Source organism: Mustela nigripes, chromosome 15, assembly GCF_022355385.1.
Source record: "Mustela nigripes isolate SB6536 chromosome 15, MUSNIG.SB6536, whole genome shotgun sequence".
Classification (NCBI taxonomy): Eukaryota; Metazoa; Chordata; class Mammalia; order Carnivora; family Mustelidae; genus Mustela; species Mustela nigripes.
In genome coordinates, this window is record NC_081571.1 from 31,642,244 (window position 1) to 31,665,251 (window position 23,008).

The 23,008-nt window shown below is 37.8% G+C and overlaps 1 protein-coding gene and 1 pseudogene across 1 annotated transcript in view; both read left to right on the plus strand.

Moving 5' to 3' along the window:
• The window catches only part of VWA8 (von Willebrand factor A domain containing 8), a 326,523-nt gene that overhangs the window by 46,406 nt on the left and 257,109 nt on the right, over positions 1-23,008 (plus strand). The window contains exons 5-9 of the mRNA XM_059378120.1: positions 8,964-9,131; positions 13,516-13,680; positions 14,016-14,065; positions 15,511-15,619; positions 17,728-17,832. Of these exons, the coding sequence (XP_059234103.1) occupies positions 8,964-9,131; positions 13,516-13,680; positions 14,016-14,065; positions 15,511-15,619; positions 17,728-17,832 (597 nt within the window). The remainder of the gene's footprint in view (positions 1-8,963; positions 9,132-13,515; positions 13,681-14,015; positions 14,066-15,510; positions 15,620-17,727; positions 17,833-23,008) is intronic.
• LOC132003091 (U4 spliceosomal RNA) lies at positions 11,510-11,659 on the plus strand (annotated as a pseudogene).

Here is a 23,008-nt window from a genome sequence, read left to right on the forward strand (position 1 = left end):
GAATCTAGGGAGGCCAAGAGTAAGGAGTTGGAGAGAGCATAGAAAACGGATACTATAGCCGAAGTAGTGGAGAGGGGATATGGGAACAGATTGATTGATTTATCTATTTATTTGTTTATTTAAAATATTTTAATTATTTATTTAAGAGAGAGAGAGCACAAAGGGGGAGGGGGAGGGGAGAGGGAGAAGCAGGCTCCCCTCTGAGCAAGGAGCCCAGGGCAAGGACCTTGGGATCATGACCTGAGCTGAGGGCAGATACTTAATGGACTGAATGACACAGGCGCCCAGATGGGAACAGATTTAATGACACTGAGAGCACTGGGTGTTTGGTAGAGTGTGGATTTAAAAACATATTTTGAATGAATTTTATATCTGGATTGATTGTTGTAATGCAAATAGTGAAGAAGAGAAAATGGACTTTTATATGTTTATTGTTTAAAGGAACCTTAAAACTTTTTATTTCTTGAAACATAAATTATTTAGATAACACTGTGTAATATTATACTGTGCCTGCCATTTTAAAAAGCATAGTTCTGGATGATATCTGTTTTATAGTTCATGAAATATTTAAAGTGCTATTATAAGTGTATGGTAATATCTTACACTTTATGTTTTCTTGGCAACTCCTACTTTTTATGATGAACATCCGCTATTGGGGATGTAATCTACAGACATCTTCCAAGCCTGTAATTGTGGCATAGGAACATTGGTTCTTTTCGTAAGATACTTCAGACTGTTTGTTGAGATTATATCTGAGTTTCATATTTTTTCTTCTATCTCTTACTATTCTTTATTATTTGTTCATAATCAGATCTAACAGTTCCTTGCTTACATCCATGCAATCCTATTACACCCAAAATAAAGTCTGAACCCTTTAATATGGCCACAGTACTTTGCAGGACCTAATCTTGTCTACCTTAGCTCCTTTCCCTCTTTCCCTTGCTTTCTAGGCTCCTGCTTCATGGCCTTGTTTTCTTAAAAATAGATTGAATGCTTTCTAGCCTCAGAACCTTTGTATTTAATATTTCCTCTGCCTGGTATAATCTTCTCCCAGATCTATATATTCCTGCCTCCTCATCATTCAGATTATAAATTCTCAGAACATTTTAGTAAACACTGATGATGCCCGCACTCCATGCACAATACAGTGCTGTCATATTACACAGTGTGATCCTCAGAGTACCTGTCACTACATAAATTTACCTAATATTTCTGTGTTTCCGTTTATTGTGTGCATTTCCTACCAGAATGTAACTTTCTTGTTTATCTCTGGCACTTAAAAACTGTCTGGAAGATAATTGGCCCTTTTATTTGATGATAGGTTTCTCCTTTGGATAATCAGTCTTATTAAAATTTTAAGTAAATTAACAATAAAACAGTTCTGGATAAGACGAGAGGGCACATCAATGGAAAAGGTATTTATCTTTTTGACATCTATTTTGAGTGATTAGAAGGAATCAATCCCATCTGAGTTCTAGATAGATGAAGTTGCCCAGTAAGAACCAGCTGGTCATATGTTGTTAGACTGAAAGGTCTTTATTTTATTTGGAAATTTCTTTAACTTGTTTAATATTCTTAACCATAATAACAGAACAATAAGAACAATAAACATTCTTAATTTGGTGTCTGAGATCAAGGGAGAGGCAGTATCTTCATTAACCAGTAGGTGATGGCTCTAACCTACGAAGGCCAAGATGGGTGAAAAAATGCCTGTGGCCATCTGGTGGGTCCTGGGAGAGAAAGTTTGGGTTGTTCAGTGTGCCTGATGCATGCACATGTGACTAATGTTCAAGTAATTACTAATTGACTGTTCAGCTGGAAACCTTGACAAAACCCCCAATTCCAAGTTGAGGGTCATGACTATCAACCTTTTCACTTATCTTCATTCACACAAGATTAAGGATGATTGATCATAAAGTCAGAGGTTAAACTGAACTGTACTCCTGAAGGTTAGAATTAGGTTAGTAATTCTATAGTAGGGAATTTGTATTTTCTTTCTGATTAATAATATTATAAATGCTCTTTATAGATATATGTCTATTGATTTCATAAATGCTTTTATAGTACACACATACTATATAGAGAGAATTTCTTAAATGCTCACCAAAATGACTGTTACGTGTCAGGCCCTCTCTAGAATGACAGCAAGAAAAACAAATTCCTGTCATCATAGAGGTTTTTTTTTTTTTTTTTAAATATTCATTTTTGGAGAAGTCTAGACATTTTCAAGAATAATTCAAGAATTATGTGTATTGCCAAATTGCCTTTCAGAAAGGGTGTTCCAACTCACACTTAAGTCAGCGCACTATGCATGATTGCCTCATGAATTCTTGTCAGCACTGGGTATTTATTTGTATGTACTTTGCCAAATTAATAGGCTTTAATTTGCATTAAAAAATTACTGAGCAGGCTGAGTGTTTCTAATACATTTATTGGCTATCATTCCTATATAGATGTCAATGAATTGAGTGGATATAGAAAAGGAGAAGGGTACCGATGAAGTAAGTTATAGTCTGTTAAGAAAATGTTGAATTTTATACTATGCTTTATATGTAAATATTTGCCAAAACTTATCAATTTGTTCATGTAAAGTTAATTTAAGTATTTTAAGTACTTTTTATATAATTACCTTGCTAAGCGGATTACAGATTAATCTTTTAAAAAAGAATTGGTTAAAGAAGAGAAATAAGAAAATTTATATGATTGGTATTTTGACACCCATGGAGACATAAGGAGAGTTAAAGATATTTTGCTACCACATGACCTGTCCTTTGCCTCAGAAGATAAAATAACCTGAAAAAAATCTAAGTCATTGTTATTTTAACCCTTTAAAATCCTATTAATGTACTCCCCCCCCCTTATTTGTTGACATTCTCTTTATTAATTCTGTTTATTGCCATGTGACTCCAAAGAGCTGGAGTGGAAGACTTTAAATCAATAGAAAATTGCTTGCATTACTCAAGTATGAGCCAATATAAATTAACTAAGCTACAAATAAATTACATTTCGATTTTAATATCTTACTGAAAGGAGACACTGAAGATAATTTGGAGAGTAGAAAGCCAGGATGGGGAAAGTAAAATGATTTTCTTTAACTTTTCCTAAGCCAGGAACTCTTTTCACCTTAGAATCTTATTGATACATTTGACACAATTCTCTCCAGTTCCATAATGTATGAGGTACATATTTAATGTTAAGCATAAAAATGCACTTTAAACAATTATATAGTATTTTAATGTCTTCTTTTCTGTTTGGGGTTATTCCTTTTTTTTTTTTTTTTTTAAAGATTTTATTTATTTACTTGAGAGAGAGAAAGAGTGCGCACAAGCTGGGGTGGAAAAGGAGGGAGAGAGAGAAGCAGACTCCCTGCTGAGCAGGGACCCTGAAGTGTGACTGGTTCCCAGGACTCTGAGATTATGACCTGAGCCAAGGGCTGATGTTTAATTCCATGAGCCACCCAGATGCCCCTGTTTGGGATTATTCTTGATTCTCTCTTTTTTAATAGAAAAAAATAAGGATTAATCTTTTTTTTAATGTGCTGCTTAAATAGTAGAGGTCATCAAAACAACAACTAATAAGTTGAATAACAGTGCTGTTGATAAGAAAATAAGATTTTTATTTTGTCAAAATAGGGAAAAACAGTTACTTGTAAACTTAATCCTATTTGTGGATGCTGAAGCTATTTTCTACATGTAACCACTGTTAAAATAACAAAGTTGTATTTCAGAAGTTTGTTGCTAAATTAAGTATTTGGAATTTGAAAAGCATCACCTAGATACAAGTCTGTTGAGAGTGGCTAAATTTCTTGTTACTTGCACCAGACTCTTTACAGCCGTATTGTTGTAATATGTTCTAATTGTCACTTGGACAGTTGGAGAAGGGCTCTCTGTTTATTCTGGCCTCTGTGTTAGTTGGAACTCAAGCCTTGGCTCCTTACCATATTGCCATCTTGCTTAGGCCAACTCTTGTGTACTCATAATTTTTAACTGTTTGACAGATTTATAGAATTTGTTTGAAAAATCAGGGCACATAATATAACACTGTAGGTTAACTATACTGAAGTTAATTTAAAAATCAAGACATAGTAACAACTTTTATTGAGACTTCTGTTGTGCTAAGTGCCTTATATGAGTGCATCTAATCCTCAAAACATCCTTAGGATGGCGATGACTTCCCCATCTTATAGGTAAAGTAACTGAGTCTTAGAGGGCCATAGTCATACAACTGCTAAGCAGGAGACGTGGGATTTGAACCAGGATCTGTCCAGTTCCAAAGTTTGTATTCTTTGTATCATATCTATTTCCCTGAAAGAATGACAACGATGATTATGATGATGATGATGACAGCCACCATGACTAAAAGGATGAGAGTATTGACAATACAACAGCTAATCATTTTGTACAGGTTTACTTGAGCCAGAGGTTATCTTTGTTAATCTTCACCACAATCTGTGAGTTAAGCACCATAAATGGTGTGGCTTAAGAAAGAAATGGAAGCTCAGAGAGGTAAAGTGACTAGCCTAAATTGCCCATTGCAGGTAAGTGGTAGAGCACTGACAAATCCATCTGATCCTATTCTGATATTTTAAAATAAAGAACTTAAAATTTAATTATTTTTGTTTTTGTTTGGCTTCCTCAGTGCTGTTAAACTGTAGCCATTCCGAGTCACTTGAAGCTTTTTCATTAAATTGTTGTTCTATCAGTAATAATTTCTATTTTAATTAGGTCCGATAACTTTAAATTTAATTTCCAGTACTGCTTTCTTTCCTAGATAGTGACAATATACAATACCCCTTGAGGATATTCTCATTTAGTAAATGAGGACACAGACCTCCAGATTAATTGTTTGCCTAGGGTCTTTTATCAAATCAGAAGCAAATCTAGAACAGAGGCTTAGATGGTTTTTGATTTTTAGGTCATGCAGCCTCCTTTATCTTGAAAACCTTCATGCCTACATGTTGGATTGTTAAAACTGGTATGGTTTGTCCAGAAAGATCTTGCTGTATTTTTTCTGATTTCTATTTGAGAAAATTAGGTCTCTGGTAATTCTATAGCTTGAAGGGCAGGAAAGGATCCTTATGGTTGATGTAGTTTCTGCTTTGAGTAACTATCACAAGTATTCATTCTACATAAAATATGTATGCATTGCCCCCTTCTTTTTTTTTAAGATTTCAGGAGAAAAAGTATACCACCATTCCTTTATTCAAAAATCCGTATAGAAAATTTTTGAGCTTAGGGGCACCTGGGTTTAGCCTCTGCCTTCGGCTCAGGTCATGATCCCAGGGTCCTGGGATAGAGCCCCATATCAGGGTCTCTGCTTGGTGGGGAGCCTGCTTCCCCCCTCCCCCCCCCCCACCGCCTGCCTCTCTATCTATTTGTGATCTCTCTCTCTGTCGAATAAATAAATTTAAAAAAAAAAAAGAAAAGAAGAAAATTTTTGAACTATGTAGCTTAAGTCATTCATGCTGATGGTTAAATTTGTTCTGTTCTCCTAACAAGTGTGGGCATACATAACTATTATCCTTCATATAAAAATCCTTCCTAAACTTACCTAACAGCATCTTTTAACTGAGAGGTTACATTTTTATTTCATAAACACCAAAAGCCTTCTGTGAGCCAGTTTTGCACCAGGATGACATAAAAGGCAGGGTTCTCACCCCTTGAACCTGAGAATCTTGCTGGGGAGATGAAACAGGCACATGGCAGAACAAGGAGAATTTGAGCATTGTGGCTCTACACTCATGTGCTGGGCAGACAGAGGGCAAAGAGGGCATCGATGCAGACAGAGTGGGCTGTTTGAGCCTCTGTTGGGCACAAAACCTGTAACACCTGTAACAATTTATTTTTCTCCAGCATGTCCAATTAAGTCTGAGACTCACCACATGGTATAATATGTTGATATATTCCAGTACTTAATGGATTTGGTATGTAGTTTTTTTTTTTTTTAACATTCTTCTATACAAAGGTGATGAGATTGCATTACTAAAGTTTGACAGTACTGATTAAAGTATTTTCATACTTTATAGTTTCATACTTTTGTAGACTAAGGAACAATAAGGAAACAAGATTATGCGGATTAGTAACTAGTATTATTTCTATAAACTCAGTGATTCGGATTTAGTTACTAAAAAGTATCTTTTTAAGGTTTTCTCCTTTTAGCCAGTACTCTTGCCTGCATTTAAAAATTTTAATTTACATATATGTACCGAGTCTATAACCACATATCCAAAGGGCAAGTCAGGAAGAAAGTTAAAAATCTTGGGTGATCCTTTGTGTGTGATTGTTTTCTTTTCAGTCTTTTTCACATAAAAAAAAAATTACCACTCATAAGTTTATAATCCTCTTTTTATCATATTTGGATCTATTTGCACTATAAAGCATCCACTCATTGCCACTCAAATGGTGTGTAAATAAATAATTAATAAGAAAAAAGTTTAGGGGGATTTTAAAAAATAATATTCTTCATAAAGTTGAGGTAAGTTGTATAATCTTAGATCTCATAGAGTTTTCAGATGGCATGATTCAGTCTCTAACTTCCAGCAGGTAAAATAGGATTATCTTGAGCACAACAGAGAACAAGAGATATGGAGATATGGTGCCTGTTCCAATTGACTCTTTCAGTAAAATGAACAGGGAGTGAAGGAAGGCTCACTTTGAGCCTTCAATGTGCCTCCGTGTGAAGGCTCACATTGAGAAGGTTCAGTGCAGATGAACACATGAACTATTTAGAGGTTATACTTGCGTTGTCTAAGGAATTAGAAATACTGAATTTTGGATGGCAGGAGAATCAATGAGATTTTATTTATTTATTTATTTTAAAGATTTTTATGTATTTATTTGATAGGGTGAGTGAGTGCAAGAAAGAGAGTGCAAGAGTGGGGAGTAGGAGTGGGAAAAGCAGGCTCCCCACTCCAGGGAGCCCAGGTCCCTGGGATCATGACCTGAGCTGAAGGCAGACACTTAACCAACCAAGCCACCCAGGCGCCCTCAATGAGACTTTAATGGAAATCGCCACCAGGAAGAGGGCCTGGTTTAGAAAGAAGTCATATTTGATTCAGAATGTTGAGTTTGAACACGTCTATGGAGATGTTTAAACGGTATTTGGAAATGGGAGCATTGGAGATCAGGAGGAAGGTTGGGATCACATACTATGTTTCTCAAGAAAGAGGAGATAAAGAAAATTTTTAAAACGTTATGTATTGTTATTGCTATTTACTTAATGTAACGCATAACATAGCACCTGTCATATAATGGCTAGTCAGTGAACCAGTGAGGATTTATGGGAGCATGTTAGAGCTTTGCTAATGAAATAACAAATGAGGGAAGAGGAAGGGAAAGGGTAAGGGCAGAGCCTTAGGGAATGCTTGCTCTTGATTTTTTTTTTTTTTTTAAGAGGGTGGGAGTCAGAAGAAGGGTTGAGGAAAGCCAGAGGGAAAACCTACTTGGTAAATATCTTAAGACAGAACATGAAGCACAAGAGAGGATCAAGGGAAGAGGGTGGGAGGAAAGGAGAACATGATGGTTAAGGAAATGCCTTCTTTTTTTGGTGCTTGCGAGTGAGCAGTTTTAGTAAAATAAGAGTGATGGAGGCTTAGTAGAGGCAGTGTGTATGGGACTATTCCTTATGGGGCTTGAAGGTAAATAGATGGTGTTGAGAGGTATTAGGAGACTATAGGTTTTCTTAAAGTGCAGACATGTTTGTAGAAGAGAAGGAAGTTAAAAGTTCAGTTAAGAGATGGTTGATGGAAGATTTTGGAAAAGGTGAGAGTAGATGCCTCTAAGCTCAAGGTGGAAAGGGCTGGCCTTGGAGATTGTCAAAGACAGAAATAAGAGTAAGGAAGACACAGAGGGATTGTGTGATAGAGTTAAGGAAAGCCATGGAATCATAATTCTGATGACTTTAATCATCATGGTAAAGTACATAATAGAAAGAAATGAAAAGGACTGGAAGCTTGGCTTGGCAATAACTTCTATAAGAAATGAAGAAAGTATTTTCTAAGTAATAGTGATGATTCAGCTGAGGTTGACCAATGTTAATTTGTAGTGGCTTTTCCTCATGTTTTATCACAGATTTGTAATACAACTGCTGGAAGAAGCAAATGTCCCATCTCTAGAGCATTGTCATTGTCTTCCCCAATCCATCCCATGGACTCATGAATTAAGTACTTTTTATAACAAGGTTCTTAAAACAAGAAGCATATTTACTTAGGGTTTAGTAATCAGGTAGGTGATGGCATAGTCCTAGAACAGATAGAGCTGTAACATTATTTCTGATAGCTGTGTAGTAGTCCATCACACTGATTTATTATGGTCTATTTTGCCAGTCTTCTAGATTGGCATTTGGGGTTTTTTTATTTTTGTTTTTGTTTTTTTTAAATTATAAATCTTTCCATCTATGTTTTCCTGACTATTCCCTTAAGAAAAATTCCTTGAAATAGAATTGCTGGATTAATGAACATAACCATTTAAATTTTTGAAAATACCTTGCCATTTATTCTCCATAACATTGTCATTTTGCACATAGACCAATCGGGAATGAAAAGCGCCAGTTTCGTCTTAACCTTACCAACACTAAGTATTACTATTCTTTTTTAATCTCTGCTAATTTGAAGTTCTAAAAATATATTGTTTTACCTTGCAGCTCTTTATTAACCAGTGAAATGGAAAGTATTTTATTATGCTCATTTGCATATCATAGTGATATTATTTTCTTAATCTGAAAAATTCTTTTTATATTAAGTGTATTTACTTGGTCTTTGTTATGTATGTTATAAACATTCTTTTCCTGAACAGGCATACAACAAATTCTACTGCCTAGTAAAACTAGACTGTGAAGGTACTGATCATCTGTGGCTGCATTAATCGCTTATCTCTTACTTCTTCACTTACTTGCATTACAAGTAAAATTAAGCCATGCTCTGGCATCTTCCATATTCTCATATTGCTTTTGTCTCTTGGAAATAGTGTGCAGTCCGTGCAGCCACAGAAGGCAGAACCCTTGTTTTGGAAGGCCTGGAAAAGGCGGAGAGGAATGTTCTGCCCGTTTTGAACAACTTGCTGGAAAATAGGGAGATGCAACTTGAGGATGGACGCTTCCTGATGTCTTCAGAGCGTTACGACAAACTTCTCCAAGTAAGAACAGAAAAATTCAGCTCCTTTGTCTTGGCTCCTGAGATGTAGGAGGTGCCATTTGTGGTGAGACATGCTTGTGTGGGCACGAGGACAGCGTTCAGGTGGCTCGCATCTGTGGCACACTGCTTAGCTCATGAGTTTGCAGTTTGACAAGTTTTTCAGTTTGCAGATCCTATTAGAAGACCTCCCAGATTTTTTTACTGGCTTTTTTTTTTTTTTTTTGGCCTATGTAATAACTATTTGTTTCTCTTTTCCCCCCCTCCTTTTAATTCTTTTTTTTCCTCCCTCCTTTCCTATCTTCTTCTCTGTCTCCCAACAACCATGTACCAGAAGTCTAATGGCTTCTAGATGGTGCAAGAAAGATAAAGCTGAACTGAGTATAGTTCTTGGCCTCCAGAAGCTCAAAATCCAGTAGATATTGACAGAAATGAAACATATTTAAGAGATACCATGACGGTCCAAGCTGCCTGGATCTGATGCCTGAGTTGTAAATACATGTCATTTTCATTCTGGCTGCCCTGCAGTGGTCCAGGATCACTTTAAAACATGGGGCAGATTAAAACTGTTCTAAACCCTCTCCTCACTCAAAAACCCAAAGGCCTTCCAGTGCAAAACAGATCTTGTCTGATCTGGGCCCTTCCCGCCTCTTTAGCCGTATCTCCTGCTGTCCTTGTTTATTCACTCCAGAGGATAGTATTGTCTTTACTGTACCTTAAACCCACCAGGAAGGCATTCTCCTAGTGCTTTGCAAGTCACTTTGCTCTTCAGAATGATTTTCTTCCAGATACCTGGCTTCCTTCTATACCCCTTCAAGTTTTTGGTCTAGTGTTACGTTCTCAATGAAGCCTGCTCTCACCCACCAATTTGACATTGCAGTGTCCCCTCTGCCCTCACGCTCCCTGATTCTGCTCTATTTTTTCCTTAGTCTTCTAACATCCTACAGGAATTATTTCCTTGCTGTGTTTTTAGTTTTTTATTTGTTTTTTTGGTTTTTTTTTTTTTAGTTGTGGTTGTTTTTTTTTTTTTTTTTTTTTTTTAAATTTGACAGAGATCACAGGCAGAGAGGCAGGCAGAGAGAGAGGAGGAAGCAGGCTCCCCACTGAGCAGAGAGGGCTCCTAGGACTCTGGAATCATGACTTGAGCTGAAGGCAGAGGCTTTAACCCACTGAGCCATCCAGGTGCCCCACTGTGTTTTTAGTTTATTCACTGCCTCCCTCTGCTAGATTACAACTTCTGCTACCAGGGATTTTTGTTACCAGTGTTATCTCAAGCTCTTAGAGCAGTGCCTGGCACTTAGTGGCTGCTCAATAACTATTTGTTGACTGAATGAATCAGTGCAATAAAATCTTTACATGCTGTGATACAAGTTGATAGGAAGAAAGTGTGGGGCCCTTCGGAGACTTTGGGGAAGTTGTTCATGTAATGTCACAAAAGGAGGAGAAGACAACCCTTGCCCATTCAGCGCCGTCTGTGCTGTACTGGAGCTCTCGGGCTCCAGAGTTCAGGGGTTGATGTCTCTGCCTCTGCATTCTAGGATTCCGTCTCTCTGACACTTGTGCAGTAGAAATACATGGATGGGAATTTTACTGGCCCAAGTAGGTTACAAATTGCTCAAGAGCAGAATCTGTGTCTCCTTTCTTCTCGATACAGCTGATGAAAGCCCAGGACACACTAGGTACTAAATAAGAGTTGTTGACACCAGAGGGTCTGATTGAACTGATGCTCCATGGCTGGTAGGACCAGAAATAGCTCTTTCTGATTCCCGCTGTGTGAGTCTTTTCCCAGAAACCTGTCCTGCTACCCTTTTAGCAGTCTGTTTCTTTATTGTTTATAGGAGTCTCTAGATGGTGTTTTCACTGTAAGATATAGTTGTCTTGTTTTGGAACTATCTGAAGATGACATCATACTAATGTAATTAGAAGAGGATAATTGAGGGTTTAATCAGTAAGAAGAAAATTTATTCATTCATATTGTTAGAGTTAATTTACTGAAATGAAAGATATGTTTATTATTCATTTATTTAAATTTACTTTAAATTTTAATTAATATTATAAAATACAAATTTAAATAAATGTAAGAATGTAATTTATATTTATTATTTTTAAAGTAGGTCAGTGTTATGCAGAACATTTTCTCATTAGATACTTTCAAATTACAAAAGAACTATTATTGGCTCCTATATCATTATTTAGTTATTTGGCATTGTTCGTAAATGATTTGGAAAAGAATACTCAGATATGGGATCATTTTTTTAAGTGTGGTGTTTACTTCACAATTAGAAGTTTGATATATTCTTTATTTGTGTTAGAATTTTATGCAAAGTTATTGAACCTATTACTTTGGTTAAGAATTGGAAATATGGGGTCAAAAGAGTTTTAAGCTTTGCACAGTGGCAATATCGTAGCGATTGAGGTTTATCTGAGGCACGATTATTGCTAATTGAAGAGTTTTAGTATACAAGGAGTGTTTATTATTGAGAAGGATGTACTACATTGTTTTTTCCCAATGTAAGTATCAGTATACATGCTTAATTTTCATTGGTAAATATCGTTACTATATTCATAGAATCTGTCTCCTAAGAACCTCAGAGAAGATAGGCAAGATCCCTTCACAAAACACCACCACCTTAAGACAATTTCTATGATAAGAGGATTTCAGTACCATAATTTAAGTCCTGTTTATTTCTAGTTAGATTCAATATACTCAATTTGAATACTCCAAAATTTTAATGGTTTCAGAGAGGTGATTGTAGTAGGATTTTGTTATTGTGGAAACAGATACAATCATTTTGTATAAATTCTATTTATATCCTGATGATCTTTTTTGGGTAAGTGGGAAAGAAAAATATTCAGCTGTCTGAAGATGATGCTCTTGGTTTCTCAGGTAGGGCTAGATGCTGACTCTTGTCTTCCAGTGCATGGTGATATAGTATCTCTGTAGTCTGTTGATGAAAGTGGGGTCATAATTTTGGTTATGCTTGAAATAATCATTCATTATATTTTTAAATGTTTTCATGCAGTCAATTAACAGACATTTGTCCTATTATGTTTAAGAGATAATAAGTCCTCTCGAGAGCTTGGCTGCAGCATGAAGTGGTAATGGACAGAAGTCAGATCCTTGCATAGGATACAGTGGAGGGGGACAAAACTGGTTCTGATGGAGGGAGGGATTAGAGAGTGATGTTGTTTGTGCTAAGCTTGAAATGATGCCTGTGTTTATGCTGTGCAAAGTGGAAAGGGTGTTTCAGGCAAGTGGAGCAGCATTGGTCAAGCAGCATGATGTGTCTGGAGAGCCACGGTTGTGAGATGTGGCGGAGCACAGGGTCAAGGAAGGCAGGCTGGGTGTGCAGTGCTTGCTGGGACCGAGAGAATAGGACATGACTCGAGCCAGGAAAGTCCTTGAGTGTCGCGTGAAGAGCTTCTACACAGTTATATGGGTCACATCCCCTGCGGATATGCTGAAAGCTGAGGGCGTACACGTTCATATAAGCTTTGTAAGCTGTACAGCTGAGGACAGTGAAGAGCCATTGTTAGGGTTAAGCAGAGAGAGAAGGAATGAGATAACAGGTACCTACTTGGACCAGTTGCTTTTGCACTGTTATATTTAGTTTTCCCATTAGGCACAGTAATTATTGATGACAAAGCTGAGAGTCAGAGGGCATAATAACATGCCCTTGGTCATGTTTACACCAAGTGCTAGAGCCAGGGTTTGTAACCCCAGACCCTGTACTGTTTCCAGTCTCAACTCTACCAGATGCAAGTTGTAGGGCCATGGGCAAGTTATAGAATTCCTTTGAACATTAGTTTGTTCATCCTTAAAAATGAATTAAATGTTTATTTGCATTCTGATAAAAGTTAAGTGAGCAAAATTCATTGAAAGTACTTACATGTAATGAGTTTTCAATACATGGTAGTTGTTACTATGTATTCATAGTTACTATGTATTGATATCTTGGCAGAAATAGACCCATAAACGTGGTTGTCTCTTTGAGGTCCATGGGCACTCTCTACTCAACCAGTGAGTGGTCAGTCCCTCTAGGACTACCTTTTACATTCTCTGGTCTGAATCAGTATTATATTCCTTAGATTCTTCACTCAGTTTCTCCGAGTTAATGACCACAGCTTGGAGATCTGACGACCCACTTTGCCTTTGTTCCTTGACTGTTAGCTGCTTCTCTGTTCAACGCCAGTCTTCATGGTATGAGCCTTCCTGGCACCCTGATCCTGATTTCACTTTGCTTCCTTCCTTGAAGGTTTGGTTTTGAAGCTTGTATTTGGTTCCCAAGTACAATTTACTCAGCAATCAGGGCCTAAATTCCTAAGCCTGGCAGTTCTTGCAGTTGTAATCTGCATCATTTATGCTATAAGTTTGGATCTTCTTTCAGGATCATACCAAAACAGAATTGGATGCTTGGAAGATTGTTCGGGTCAGTGAAAACTTCCGCGTCATAGCTTTGGGCTTGCCAGTGCCTAAGTACTCTGGGAATCCATTAGACCCCCCTCTCCGTTCTCGATTTCAGGCCAGAGATATTTATTATCTACCCTTTAAGGTAAGTATGAACAAGGATAATTTATTTCTTAAACAGATTTTCTATTTCTATTTGGTTACTATAAAAATGTTACTATGTTTTTATGTCCCTCTCAGTAGTTAATGGAGAGAAAAAGAGAGTGAAGAAAATCTCTGGAAACTAGGGAGAAAAATTATTGTGGCGTTATCTATCTGATGGATTAAAAAAGGCTAACTTTTAGAAAATGACATATATCAAAAATTATTTTTTTTTTACTATTACTTAGTGTCTACTTAAAGTTTGAAGTGTGCCTATAAAAGTTTCCCTTTAGTCTGTTACATTCCTTATTGATTTGGTATGTTTCTATGTTATTTTAGGACCAACTTAAACTGCTGTATTCAGTTGGAGCCAATGTTTCTGCTGAGAAGTAAGTATTTTAGCCACACATACACACATACACAGATACACATACACGTGCACACACACACATTTATATAAATATCTGGACACTTCACATCAAATTTATTTATTTTATCCATTGATGAATTGGTTAATTCATCCATTCAATAAATACTCTTTGAAGAATTTTTTAGTAGTTGCAGTAAATGCTAATGATAAAGTTAATAAGACATGATCCTTGAAGGCAAGAAATTCAAGATATGGTAGAGTTTAAAGATATGGGACTGTATTAGTTTAATATTGTATAGTAGGGGCCATAATTTCAAAAAGGCATCAGCATTTGAGATGAATAAATACACTTTTGCCAGATAAAGATTGGAATTAAGGAATTCTGAGAAGTTATTTTTAAAGCATGGGGTATGAGAGTGTATGCCTTGTTCTTGAGGCTATAGAAAGCTCCTTGTGGCTGGAATTCAGGTTTGCATTGAGAAGGGTGGGAAGGGAGGCTGGCAGGATAAATGTGGGCCAGGTTGTGGAAAGTCTCACATATTGTCATATTTTAGAAATATATCTGGGGACTCCTGGGTGGCCCAGCCAGTTAAGCATCTGCCTTTGGCTCAGGTCATGATCTCAGGGTCCTGGGATCAGGCCCCATGTTGGGCCCCCTGCTCAGTGGGGTGTCTGCTTTTCCCTCTCCCTTTGCCTCTTGCCCCAACTTGTGCTCACTTGCTCTCTCTCTCAAATAAATAAATTTTTTTAAAAATCTTAAAAAAGAGAGAAATATATCTGTATATTTAATCAGCTTCTGAGTTTTATTTATTTATTTTTAAAAAGATTTTTTTTTAATTTTTTATTTTTTATAAACATATATTTTTATCCCCAGGGGTACAGGTCTGTGAATCACCAGGTTTACACACTTCACAGCACTCACCAAATCAAAAGATTTTATTTATTTATTTGAGGGAGACCGAGAGAGTGGCAGAGTTGGAGAGGGAGAAGCAGATTTGAGACCGGGCTCTGTGACCCAAGCTGAAGGCAGGCACTCAACTGGCTGAGCCATGCAGGCACCCCAGCTTCTGAGTTTTAAATGGAATATTATAATATGAAGCTGTTGTTTCTTGAGAATTTAATAGTAAGTATCATCTTTTAGATTAAATAAGTTGGTTCAGCTGTTTCATATTTTAAAAATGAATACATTTTATATATTCAAGCTATTAGGATAACATTTAACATCACTTAATTTTTTTTTTTTTTTTTTTTGTTTAAAGATTTTATTTATTTATTTGACAGGCAGAGATCACAATTAGGCAGAGAGGCAGGCAGAGGGAGGGATGTGAAAAGCAGGCTCCCTGCTGAGCAGAGAGCCCGGAGCAGGGCTGGATCCCAGGACCCTGGGATCATGACCTGAGCCAAAGGCAGAATGCCACTGAGCCACCCAGGTACCCCTAACATCACTTAATTTTTCTCCCCTAGAATTTCTCAGCTCCTGTCCTTTGCTACCACTCTCTGTTCCCAAGAATCTTCTACTCTTGGACTTCCAGATTTTCCTTTAGATAGTTTACCAGCTGCAGTTCAAATCCTGGTATGTATAAAATAAATTAATGATATGTATAACCAAATTAATGATGTGTATATTTTGTGGCAAAAAGTACATTTAAGAGCTAATCCTTGGGGATTGACCACTTCAGTTTGTCTTGTTGTATTTTATAAATATTACAAGACCTGAGCTTACTTGGCTGCAGCGCAGTAAACTGTACAGAGCCCAGCTGCATATTTTGAGCCCTTGAAGAGCTTCCAGCTTTATTGCGGGTATCAGGGGGAGGCAGGCAGATGTGCAGCTCAGGGAAAAGTCCACAGACGGAGGGAGGACTCAGCCTGAAGAGACACGAAGAGCTGGGAGAGGCATGTTGCAGGTAAGCTTTGCCTCCACCTGGCCCACTGAGGCAGGGAGCTGGGGCGTTCACACTTGGGCACCAGCAGTCATTGCTCGTCGCAAGGGACACTGATTCCCAGGCACTAGCTGCTCTCTTGGCCTGGAGCAGAGCTGGCTTCAGGACTTCAAGGGTAGTCTTCTTTAATAGCCCTGCCTCTGCTGGCTGTTGGAAGGGAAGGGTGAGAGGCTTAGAAAGGATAAAAACAGATCTGAGGGCTTTGGTGGAGCATAGACATTGTCCACTACAATTTCGAAGAGATCATGACGGTAGTGTCAAGAGTGGTGGAAATGCCCTCCATACAGGGGGCACAGCTCGTACAAAGCTGTTGAATCACAAAAGGGCTTGTTAATTTTGAAGAATGCTGAGTCCTATTGCTAGAACAGGCATGTATGGTGAAGAGAGAGGTTAGAGCTTTCGTGTGAAGTGTTTGCATGGTGAGTGCAGTTGTCTGGATTTTGTAGTGGGGAAGAAGGGGCCCACTAGGTATTATGAAGTAGGTGAGGTGTATAGTAATCAGTTATATATTGGAGGAAGATACCTCTGCTGGCAGGGAGGAGGGATGGGGAGAGCAAGGTGGCATAAGGGGGAAACTGTAACCATTAGTGAGAGATTTTGCTAAGGAGAGCATAATCCCAGGTAGTAGGGATCCTAAAATAAAAATAAAGTAAAATAAAATAAAATAAATAATATATAATAATATGTAGTAATAAAATAAAAAAAAATAAATCCAAGAGATTTATTTCTAAACTATTGTTGCTATTTGTTTATATATCCTGAAACTGAGTAGTTTTCACAGGTATTGTTTACATTGCTCTATATATTTAGAACAGGATTTCTCCTCCTATTTATCATATCTCCTACATTTTGTTCTTTTTGTTTTTGCTTGAAACTTTTTACTTTGACAATTCCCAAATCTAAAAAAAAAAGTTCACAAATAGTAAAATGAATACCCATAATCCCTTCAACTAGAGTCACTAGTTTTTAGCATATTGCCACATTTAATTGCCATCTCTCTTTTTTTCTGAACCATTATAAAGGAAACCGTGGTCAGTATTCTTATATACTTCAGTGTGCACCTTATAAGAAGTAGGACATTCTGCATGACCAGAACCACTAATCATACCCCTCAACATGTTAACAGTAATTCTATAATATCGTCTGATAGACATATACCAAAATTTCTCTAGTTGTCCCTTTTAGTAGATTTCTGAAAGCAGAGTGAATGGAATTGAGAAAGCAGTTTGATTTGGGGGAAAGTTTTGAGAGTAATAAAAACCTTCTAGCTTGTAATTTATAACTGTGAAAGTAAGTACATTTGTGTATGAGAGTAACTCAGATTAGGAATAAAAGTGAAGGAGAAGGTACTTTGGGATGAGTATGGTAGGGAAATGTGTTCAGACATTTAGTTTCAGATATGCTGAATGGGGGTCAATGGGATATCTAGATTCCTGTCTGGGTAATTACGAGTTCAACTCTATAGCTCCGCAAAGTAGGCAGGATCAGAGACAGAGACATGAGCGCCATTAACAGATAGATGGCAAGTGCAAGGTAGGAGTGGATGAGCTTACCCAGGGAAAGGGTGTAGAATAGGAAGAGAAGAGGAAGTAATGAATATTTACTTTTATAGACTTCTCGAAAATATGAGAAACCTATTGTTATTATTTATAAGGCAATTTCAGTGTCATAGGCATTTCAGATAAATTTTCTGTGATTGTTTTAGATGTTCCTCATTCCTATGTATTTTTGCTCCTAATAGGATTCCTTTCCTATGATGTCAATCAAACATGCAATCCAGTGGCTTTACCCATACACTATTTTACTAGGACACGAAGGGAATATGGCTGTGGAAGGTGTTTTAAAAGTAAGTATCTTGGGACACCTGGGTGGCTCAGTTAGTTAAGTGTCAGCCTTCGGGTCAGGTCATGATCCCAGGGTCCTGGGATTTAGTCCTACATCAGGCTGCTTGCTTGGCAGGGAGCCTGTTTCTCCCTCTGCCTTCAGCTCCCCCTGCTATGCATGCTCTCTATGTCTCTCTCTGACAAACAAATAAATAAAATCTTAAAAAAAAAAAGTATCTTATATGTTAACTAACTTGAATTTAAATTAAAAAAAAAAAAGTAAGTATCTGCTTTGCTTTCCTTTCCTTTCCCATGTCTCTTTTCATCCCTTCTGTTCCCATCTTCCCATTTCTCGCTTCCCCCTCTTTCCTGCTTTTTTCTTTCCATCTTTCTTCCTTTCCCTTGCTTTTCCCTCTCTTTTTTTTCTAGGCATGGAGGCACTGGCAGGCCAGTGATAGTGAAGCATGTACAGAGGTGACTGGTGTGGTTGGGATGTTGACTACATTGAACAAAAAAAGTAAATCAATTGAGCAGATGGGTCAATATATTGAGGATTATGAGAGCTGTGTTATTTACTGTTGGAAAAATAATTTATAAAAGTAGAAAGGGAGAAGGAAAGAAAGACTGCTGTGGTGTTAGATTGGAATTGGAGAAATCAGAATGAACTCTTTTTTTTTTTCAATATATATAAACAGAGTAATAGATACAGATAGTGTGTGTATATGTGAATGCAAACCCATACTTTCTAGTTCTCTCCTCTACAAAGGCCTAAAAACTGACGATCCAGTGGCAGTAATCATGCCAATTGCCGAGACATTGGTTTCTAAATACCACACTTTCTAAACTAAAAGTAATCAGGACTCCTAGGAAGTAGGGCTGGTTCGGCATCAGCACAGGGGAAGTATACAATGAAATGAACTGGGATCATCTTACTGTGCCAGAAAGTAAGGAAATGCCTACTAAATGATGCTGATGTGCCAAAGTTACAGAGGAACCAGCTTGAAGTGGCTCCCATAAGTATCAAAATAAACAATGATAACTGTTGATTATAAGCCATTGAACAGAATAGGAATCTCTAAGTTCATATTGATATAAATGAATATATAAATACAAGGGGAAGAAGAAAAATCTCTTGAATAAATGCAGAAGGAATTATATAAACAGAAAAATCACCATTTGGCAACCATCAGTATGGTAGTTGATTTAGGCAGAAGGTCATCAAAGGTTTTAAAGCTAGTGGGTGGAGGTTCTGTGAAGGATAGGATATTGGGGTGCCTGGGTGGCTTAGTCAGTTAAACATCTGAGTCTTGATTTTGGCTCAGGGTCATGAGAGTGAGTGCCACGCGGGGCTCCACACTCAGCAGGCGTCTGCTTAAGATTCTCTCCCTGACCACCATGCGCACACAGGCACGCACACACTCATATTCTCTCTCCCTCTCTTCAAATAATAAATAAATATCTTCCCAAAAAAGTATAGGATATTGATATAATGTAAGAATATCTCCTACCAAAATGCTCAGTTGACTACAAAACAAGAAAATGATAACTTTTATGGTAAATGCCAACTTGACCAGGTGGGACAGATATTGTGTCCGTCCTGAGTGTTGAGGTGAGAAGAGCTCAGCCTCATTTCAGGGATGTTCTGGATAAGGATTCATGATGTGAATTTGGCCATTAGAAAATATGGTATAGATCTAGGCTGAGGTTTATAATGAAAGTCCTGTATTTTTTAGAATTATCCACTCCATAAAAGAGAAAAAAAACTGAGGAAACTACTTCAGTTTGAACCTGACTAAAGAGATATGATAGCTAAATGCAACGTGTGCTCCTACATTGGATCCTGGACCACATGGGAAAAAGTGACATTGGTGACAGAGTTAGTTAAACTTGAATATCTGCTATAATGTGTTTCAAAAAAAATTAAAAACAAATATAACTAATCAATTATTAACTTGCAAGTAAGCGCTTTATATAAAACTATGGAAGTGGCTAATGAAGTTATTTTTATTTTAAGTGGTTCATAATATGGAGCATGATTTTCTTTTGAAGTATGCATAGCATAATTTTCTTATTATATTGTTTAAAATACTTTTCTAAAGGGCCGGTCACAATATATGATATCTTATAACTATATATTTGAGCATGTTGACTCTTGGCAGATTGACTTACCCAAATTAATTCCTTTTTATGAAAGACAGTTTTTATTTTTCTTTTACAGTTTGGCTTACAGAGCAGATTTCTAAGAAATAGGTAGAATGTGAACACTAGGTTTTTTTCTATGTGTATAGGCCCTTCATTTTCTGGAGGCCAGGATTTTACTGCCCTGGGCAAATAGAGTGGTGTTTGTTTCTCCTCTATCCCAGAATCTACAAAGGGGGTACACAAAGAAGTATTCTTTATGTGGGTAGTAATAGTGAGAACTCAGAAGTAGATTCTAGGTGCTTTAGCAGGTTTTTCTCCACATTATCAGCTAGCCAAAGAAATATTATTTTCATTGATTGTTGGTGTCAATAACAATATAATAATAATAATAGTAATAAATAAAACTTATAAAAAGCTCTTCCTCATAGATGCTGAGAACTATAGTTGGGGACAGACTCTAAATGAAAAGCATAAAGAAGCAAGGGGAAAAATATAACTAGTTCACTTTAAGATTTATTCTCAGCACTGAAAAAAAGAACTAGAATTCATCTTTAATTTAATCAACATCTGAACTAACCTGGCATTGGTCATTGAAATAGAGCACCTAGTGTTTAAGAAAAAGGTGGTGATTCCTGATGTGCTCCCTTGATGCCCATCAGCACAGTACCCAATTCCCATGGAACAAGGGTAAATAGTCAGGGATAAAGAAAATGTCATGGGGAGGTCTGATAAAATGAAGCAATGTAAACTTTTTTGTGACACAACTGAGAGAAGATATTCAGTGCCTAGAAGAGTCAGTTATGAACAAAGGTATTTATTTTTATAAAGAAGCCACTTGGATGTGTTTCCGATCTCTGATTTCAAAACTAGTCCTATAAATTAGACTTCTAATGAAGATGGCAGAGTAGGAAGATCCTACGCTCACTTTGTTCAGTGGATACAACTGGATAACACCCACATCAGTGTAAATAACCCAGAAAACAATCTGAAGACTGGTAGAACACACTCTCCGCCCGCAGCTAAATGTGGGGAAGAAGCCACATTGAAGTGGGTAGGGGGGCAGATATGTGGCAGGGGTTACATGGACCTGGGAGACTGTCTTTGGCAGAGAGGGACACCTTGGGCTCAGAGAGGGGAAAAGAATAGGCCATCACATGAGGTACCCCAGGCACCAGAGACCTGCACAGGGAACATTTGGCTTTGAAAACCAGAGGGGCTGATTTTGTGAGTTCTTAAAATTAGCAGGGCTTAACACCTGGAACTTGGAAGATCTGTGGGCTCAGCTCTGGGAGGGTGATAGGAATCTGAGTGCTCACTCTTAAAGAGACAGTATACCAAATAGTTCCACAGAGATGCAGCATTGAAACAGCAGTTTGAAAAATACTGGGGTATATGGGAGGGAGATTTGTTTACTAATTTCAGAGCATGTGCTGGAGAAATAGGGGTGCTTGGAAGACCTCTCCAAGAGCAAAATTGCTGGCAGGTATCATTTCTTTCCCCCACTTCCCAGCCTAGATACATGGACACCTTCAAACACCAACACACCCTACCTAACTTGGTAACAGTGCGCCCTGCCCTGTGTTCTGTGGACACAGCTCCTCCAAAACATCTTGGCCATAGCACACCCAAAGTAGTGCCACAAGTCTGGCAGTGTGCAAGCAGCTCCAAGAGGTATGAGCACCACAACAAAGTGACTCTTGCTCTGAACTGCCCCAGATGGCTCCAGCCTGGTCCACTAACAGCACAGGGATCAAATCTTGCCTACAACAGGAAAGGAGAGCCACTGCAGATGACTGGATTGGAGGCAAAAGTGGCTCCGCCACAACAGTAGAGTGCACACAGTACACGTTGCCAGGTTAGGGTGAACAGGGGACTTTGCACCACAGGGCACTATGGCGTCTCTTCTTCGTAAGGCCACTGCTTCTAAGAGCTGGAGATGTAACTGACTTTCCTGAAACATGGAAACAGATGCAAAGAGTTAGACAAAATGACGAGACAGAGGAGTATTTCTCCAATGAAAGAACAAGACAAATTCACAGCAAAAGAGGTAAACGAAATGAAAATAAGTAATAGAGAATTTAAACTAATGGTCATAAAGCTACTCCCTGGACTAAAGAGTGGAGGACCTCAGCAAGACCTTTAACAAAGAGAAAACAAAAACCAACCAGAGATGAAGAATTCAGTAACTGAAATTAAAAATACATTAAGTGGACTAAATAGGAGATTAGAGGAAGCAGAAGAATGAATCAGCGGCCTGGAGGACAGAGTAATAGAAGGCAATCAAGTTGAACAAGAGAGAGAAAAAAATAATAGAAAATGAAAATGGGGAACTGAGCAACACCATCAGGCATAATAACGTTTGTGTCATAGGGATCCCAGAAAAAGAAGCAAGAGAAAAGGGGGCAGAAAATTTATTTTGAAGAAATAATAGCTGAGAATTTCTTGAATCTGGGGAGAAAACAGAAATTCAGATCAGGAGGCACAGAGAGCACCCAACAATATTAAAAAAAAAAAAATCACTCACCACAATCAAGGGTGATTCAATATAAATCAATCAACATGATATATCAACATCAGTAAGACCAAGGATAAAAACAGGATCATTTCAATAGATATAGAAAAAGCATTTGACAAAGTACAAATCTGTTCATAATAAAAACCCTTAACAAAGTAGGTTTAGAGGGAACATGCCTGAACATAATAAAGGCCATAAATGAAAAGCCCACAGCTAACATCATACTCAATGGTGAAAAATGGAGTGCTTTTCCCCTTAGATCAGGAACGCAACAAGGATATCCACTCTTGCAACTTTTATTCAGCATAGTGCTGGAAGTCCCAACCATAGCACTCACACAACAAAAAGAAGTAAAAGGCAGGGGCGCCTGGGTGGCTCAGTGGGTTAAGCCGCTGCCTTCGGCTCAGGTCATGATCTCGGGGTCCTGGGATCGAGTCCCGCATCGGGCTCTCTGCTCAGCGGGGAGCCTGCTTCCTTCTCTCTCTCTCTCTCTCTGCCTGCCTCTCAGTGTACTTGTGATTTCTCTCTGTCAAATAAATAAA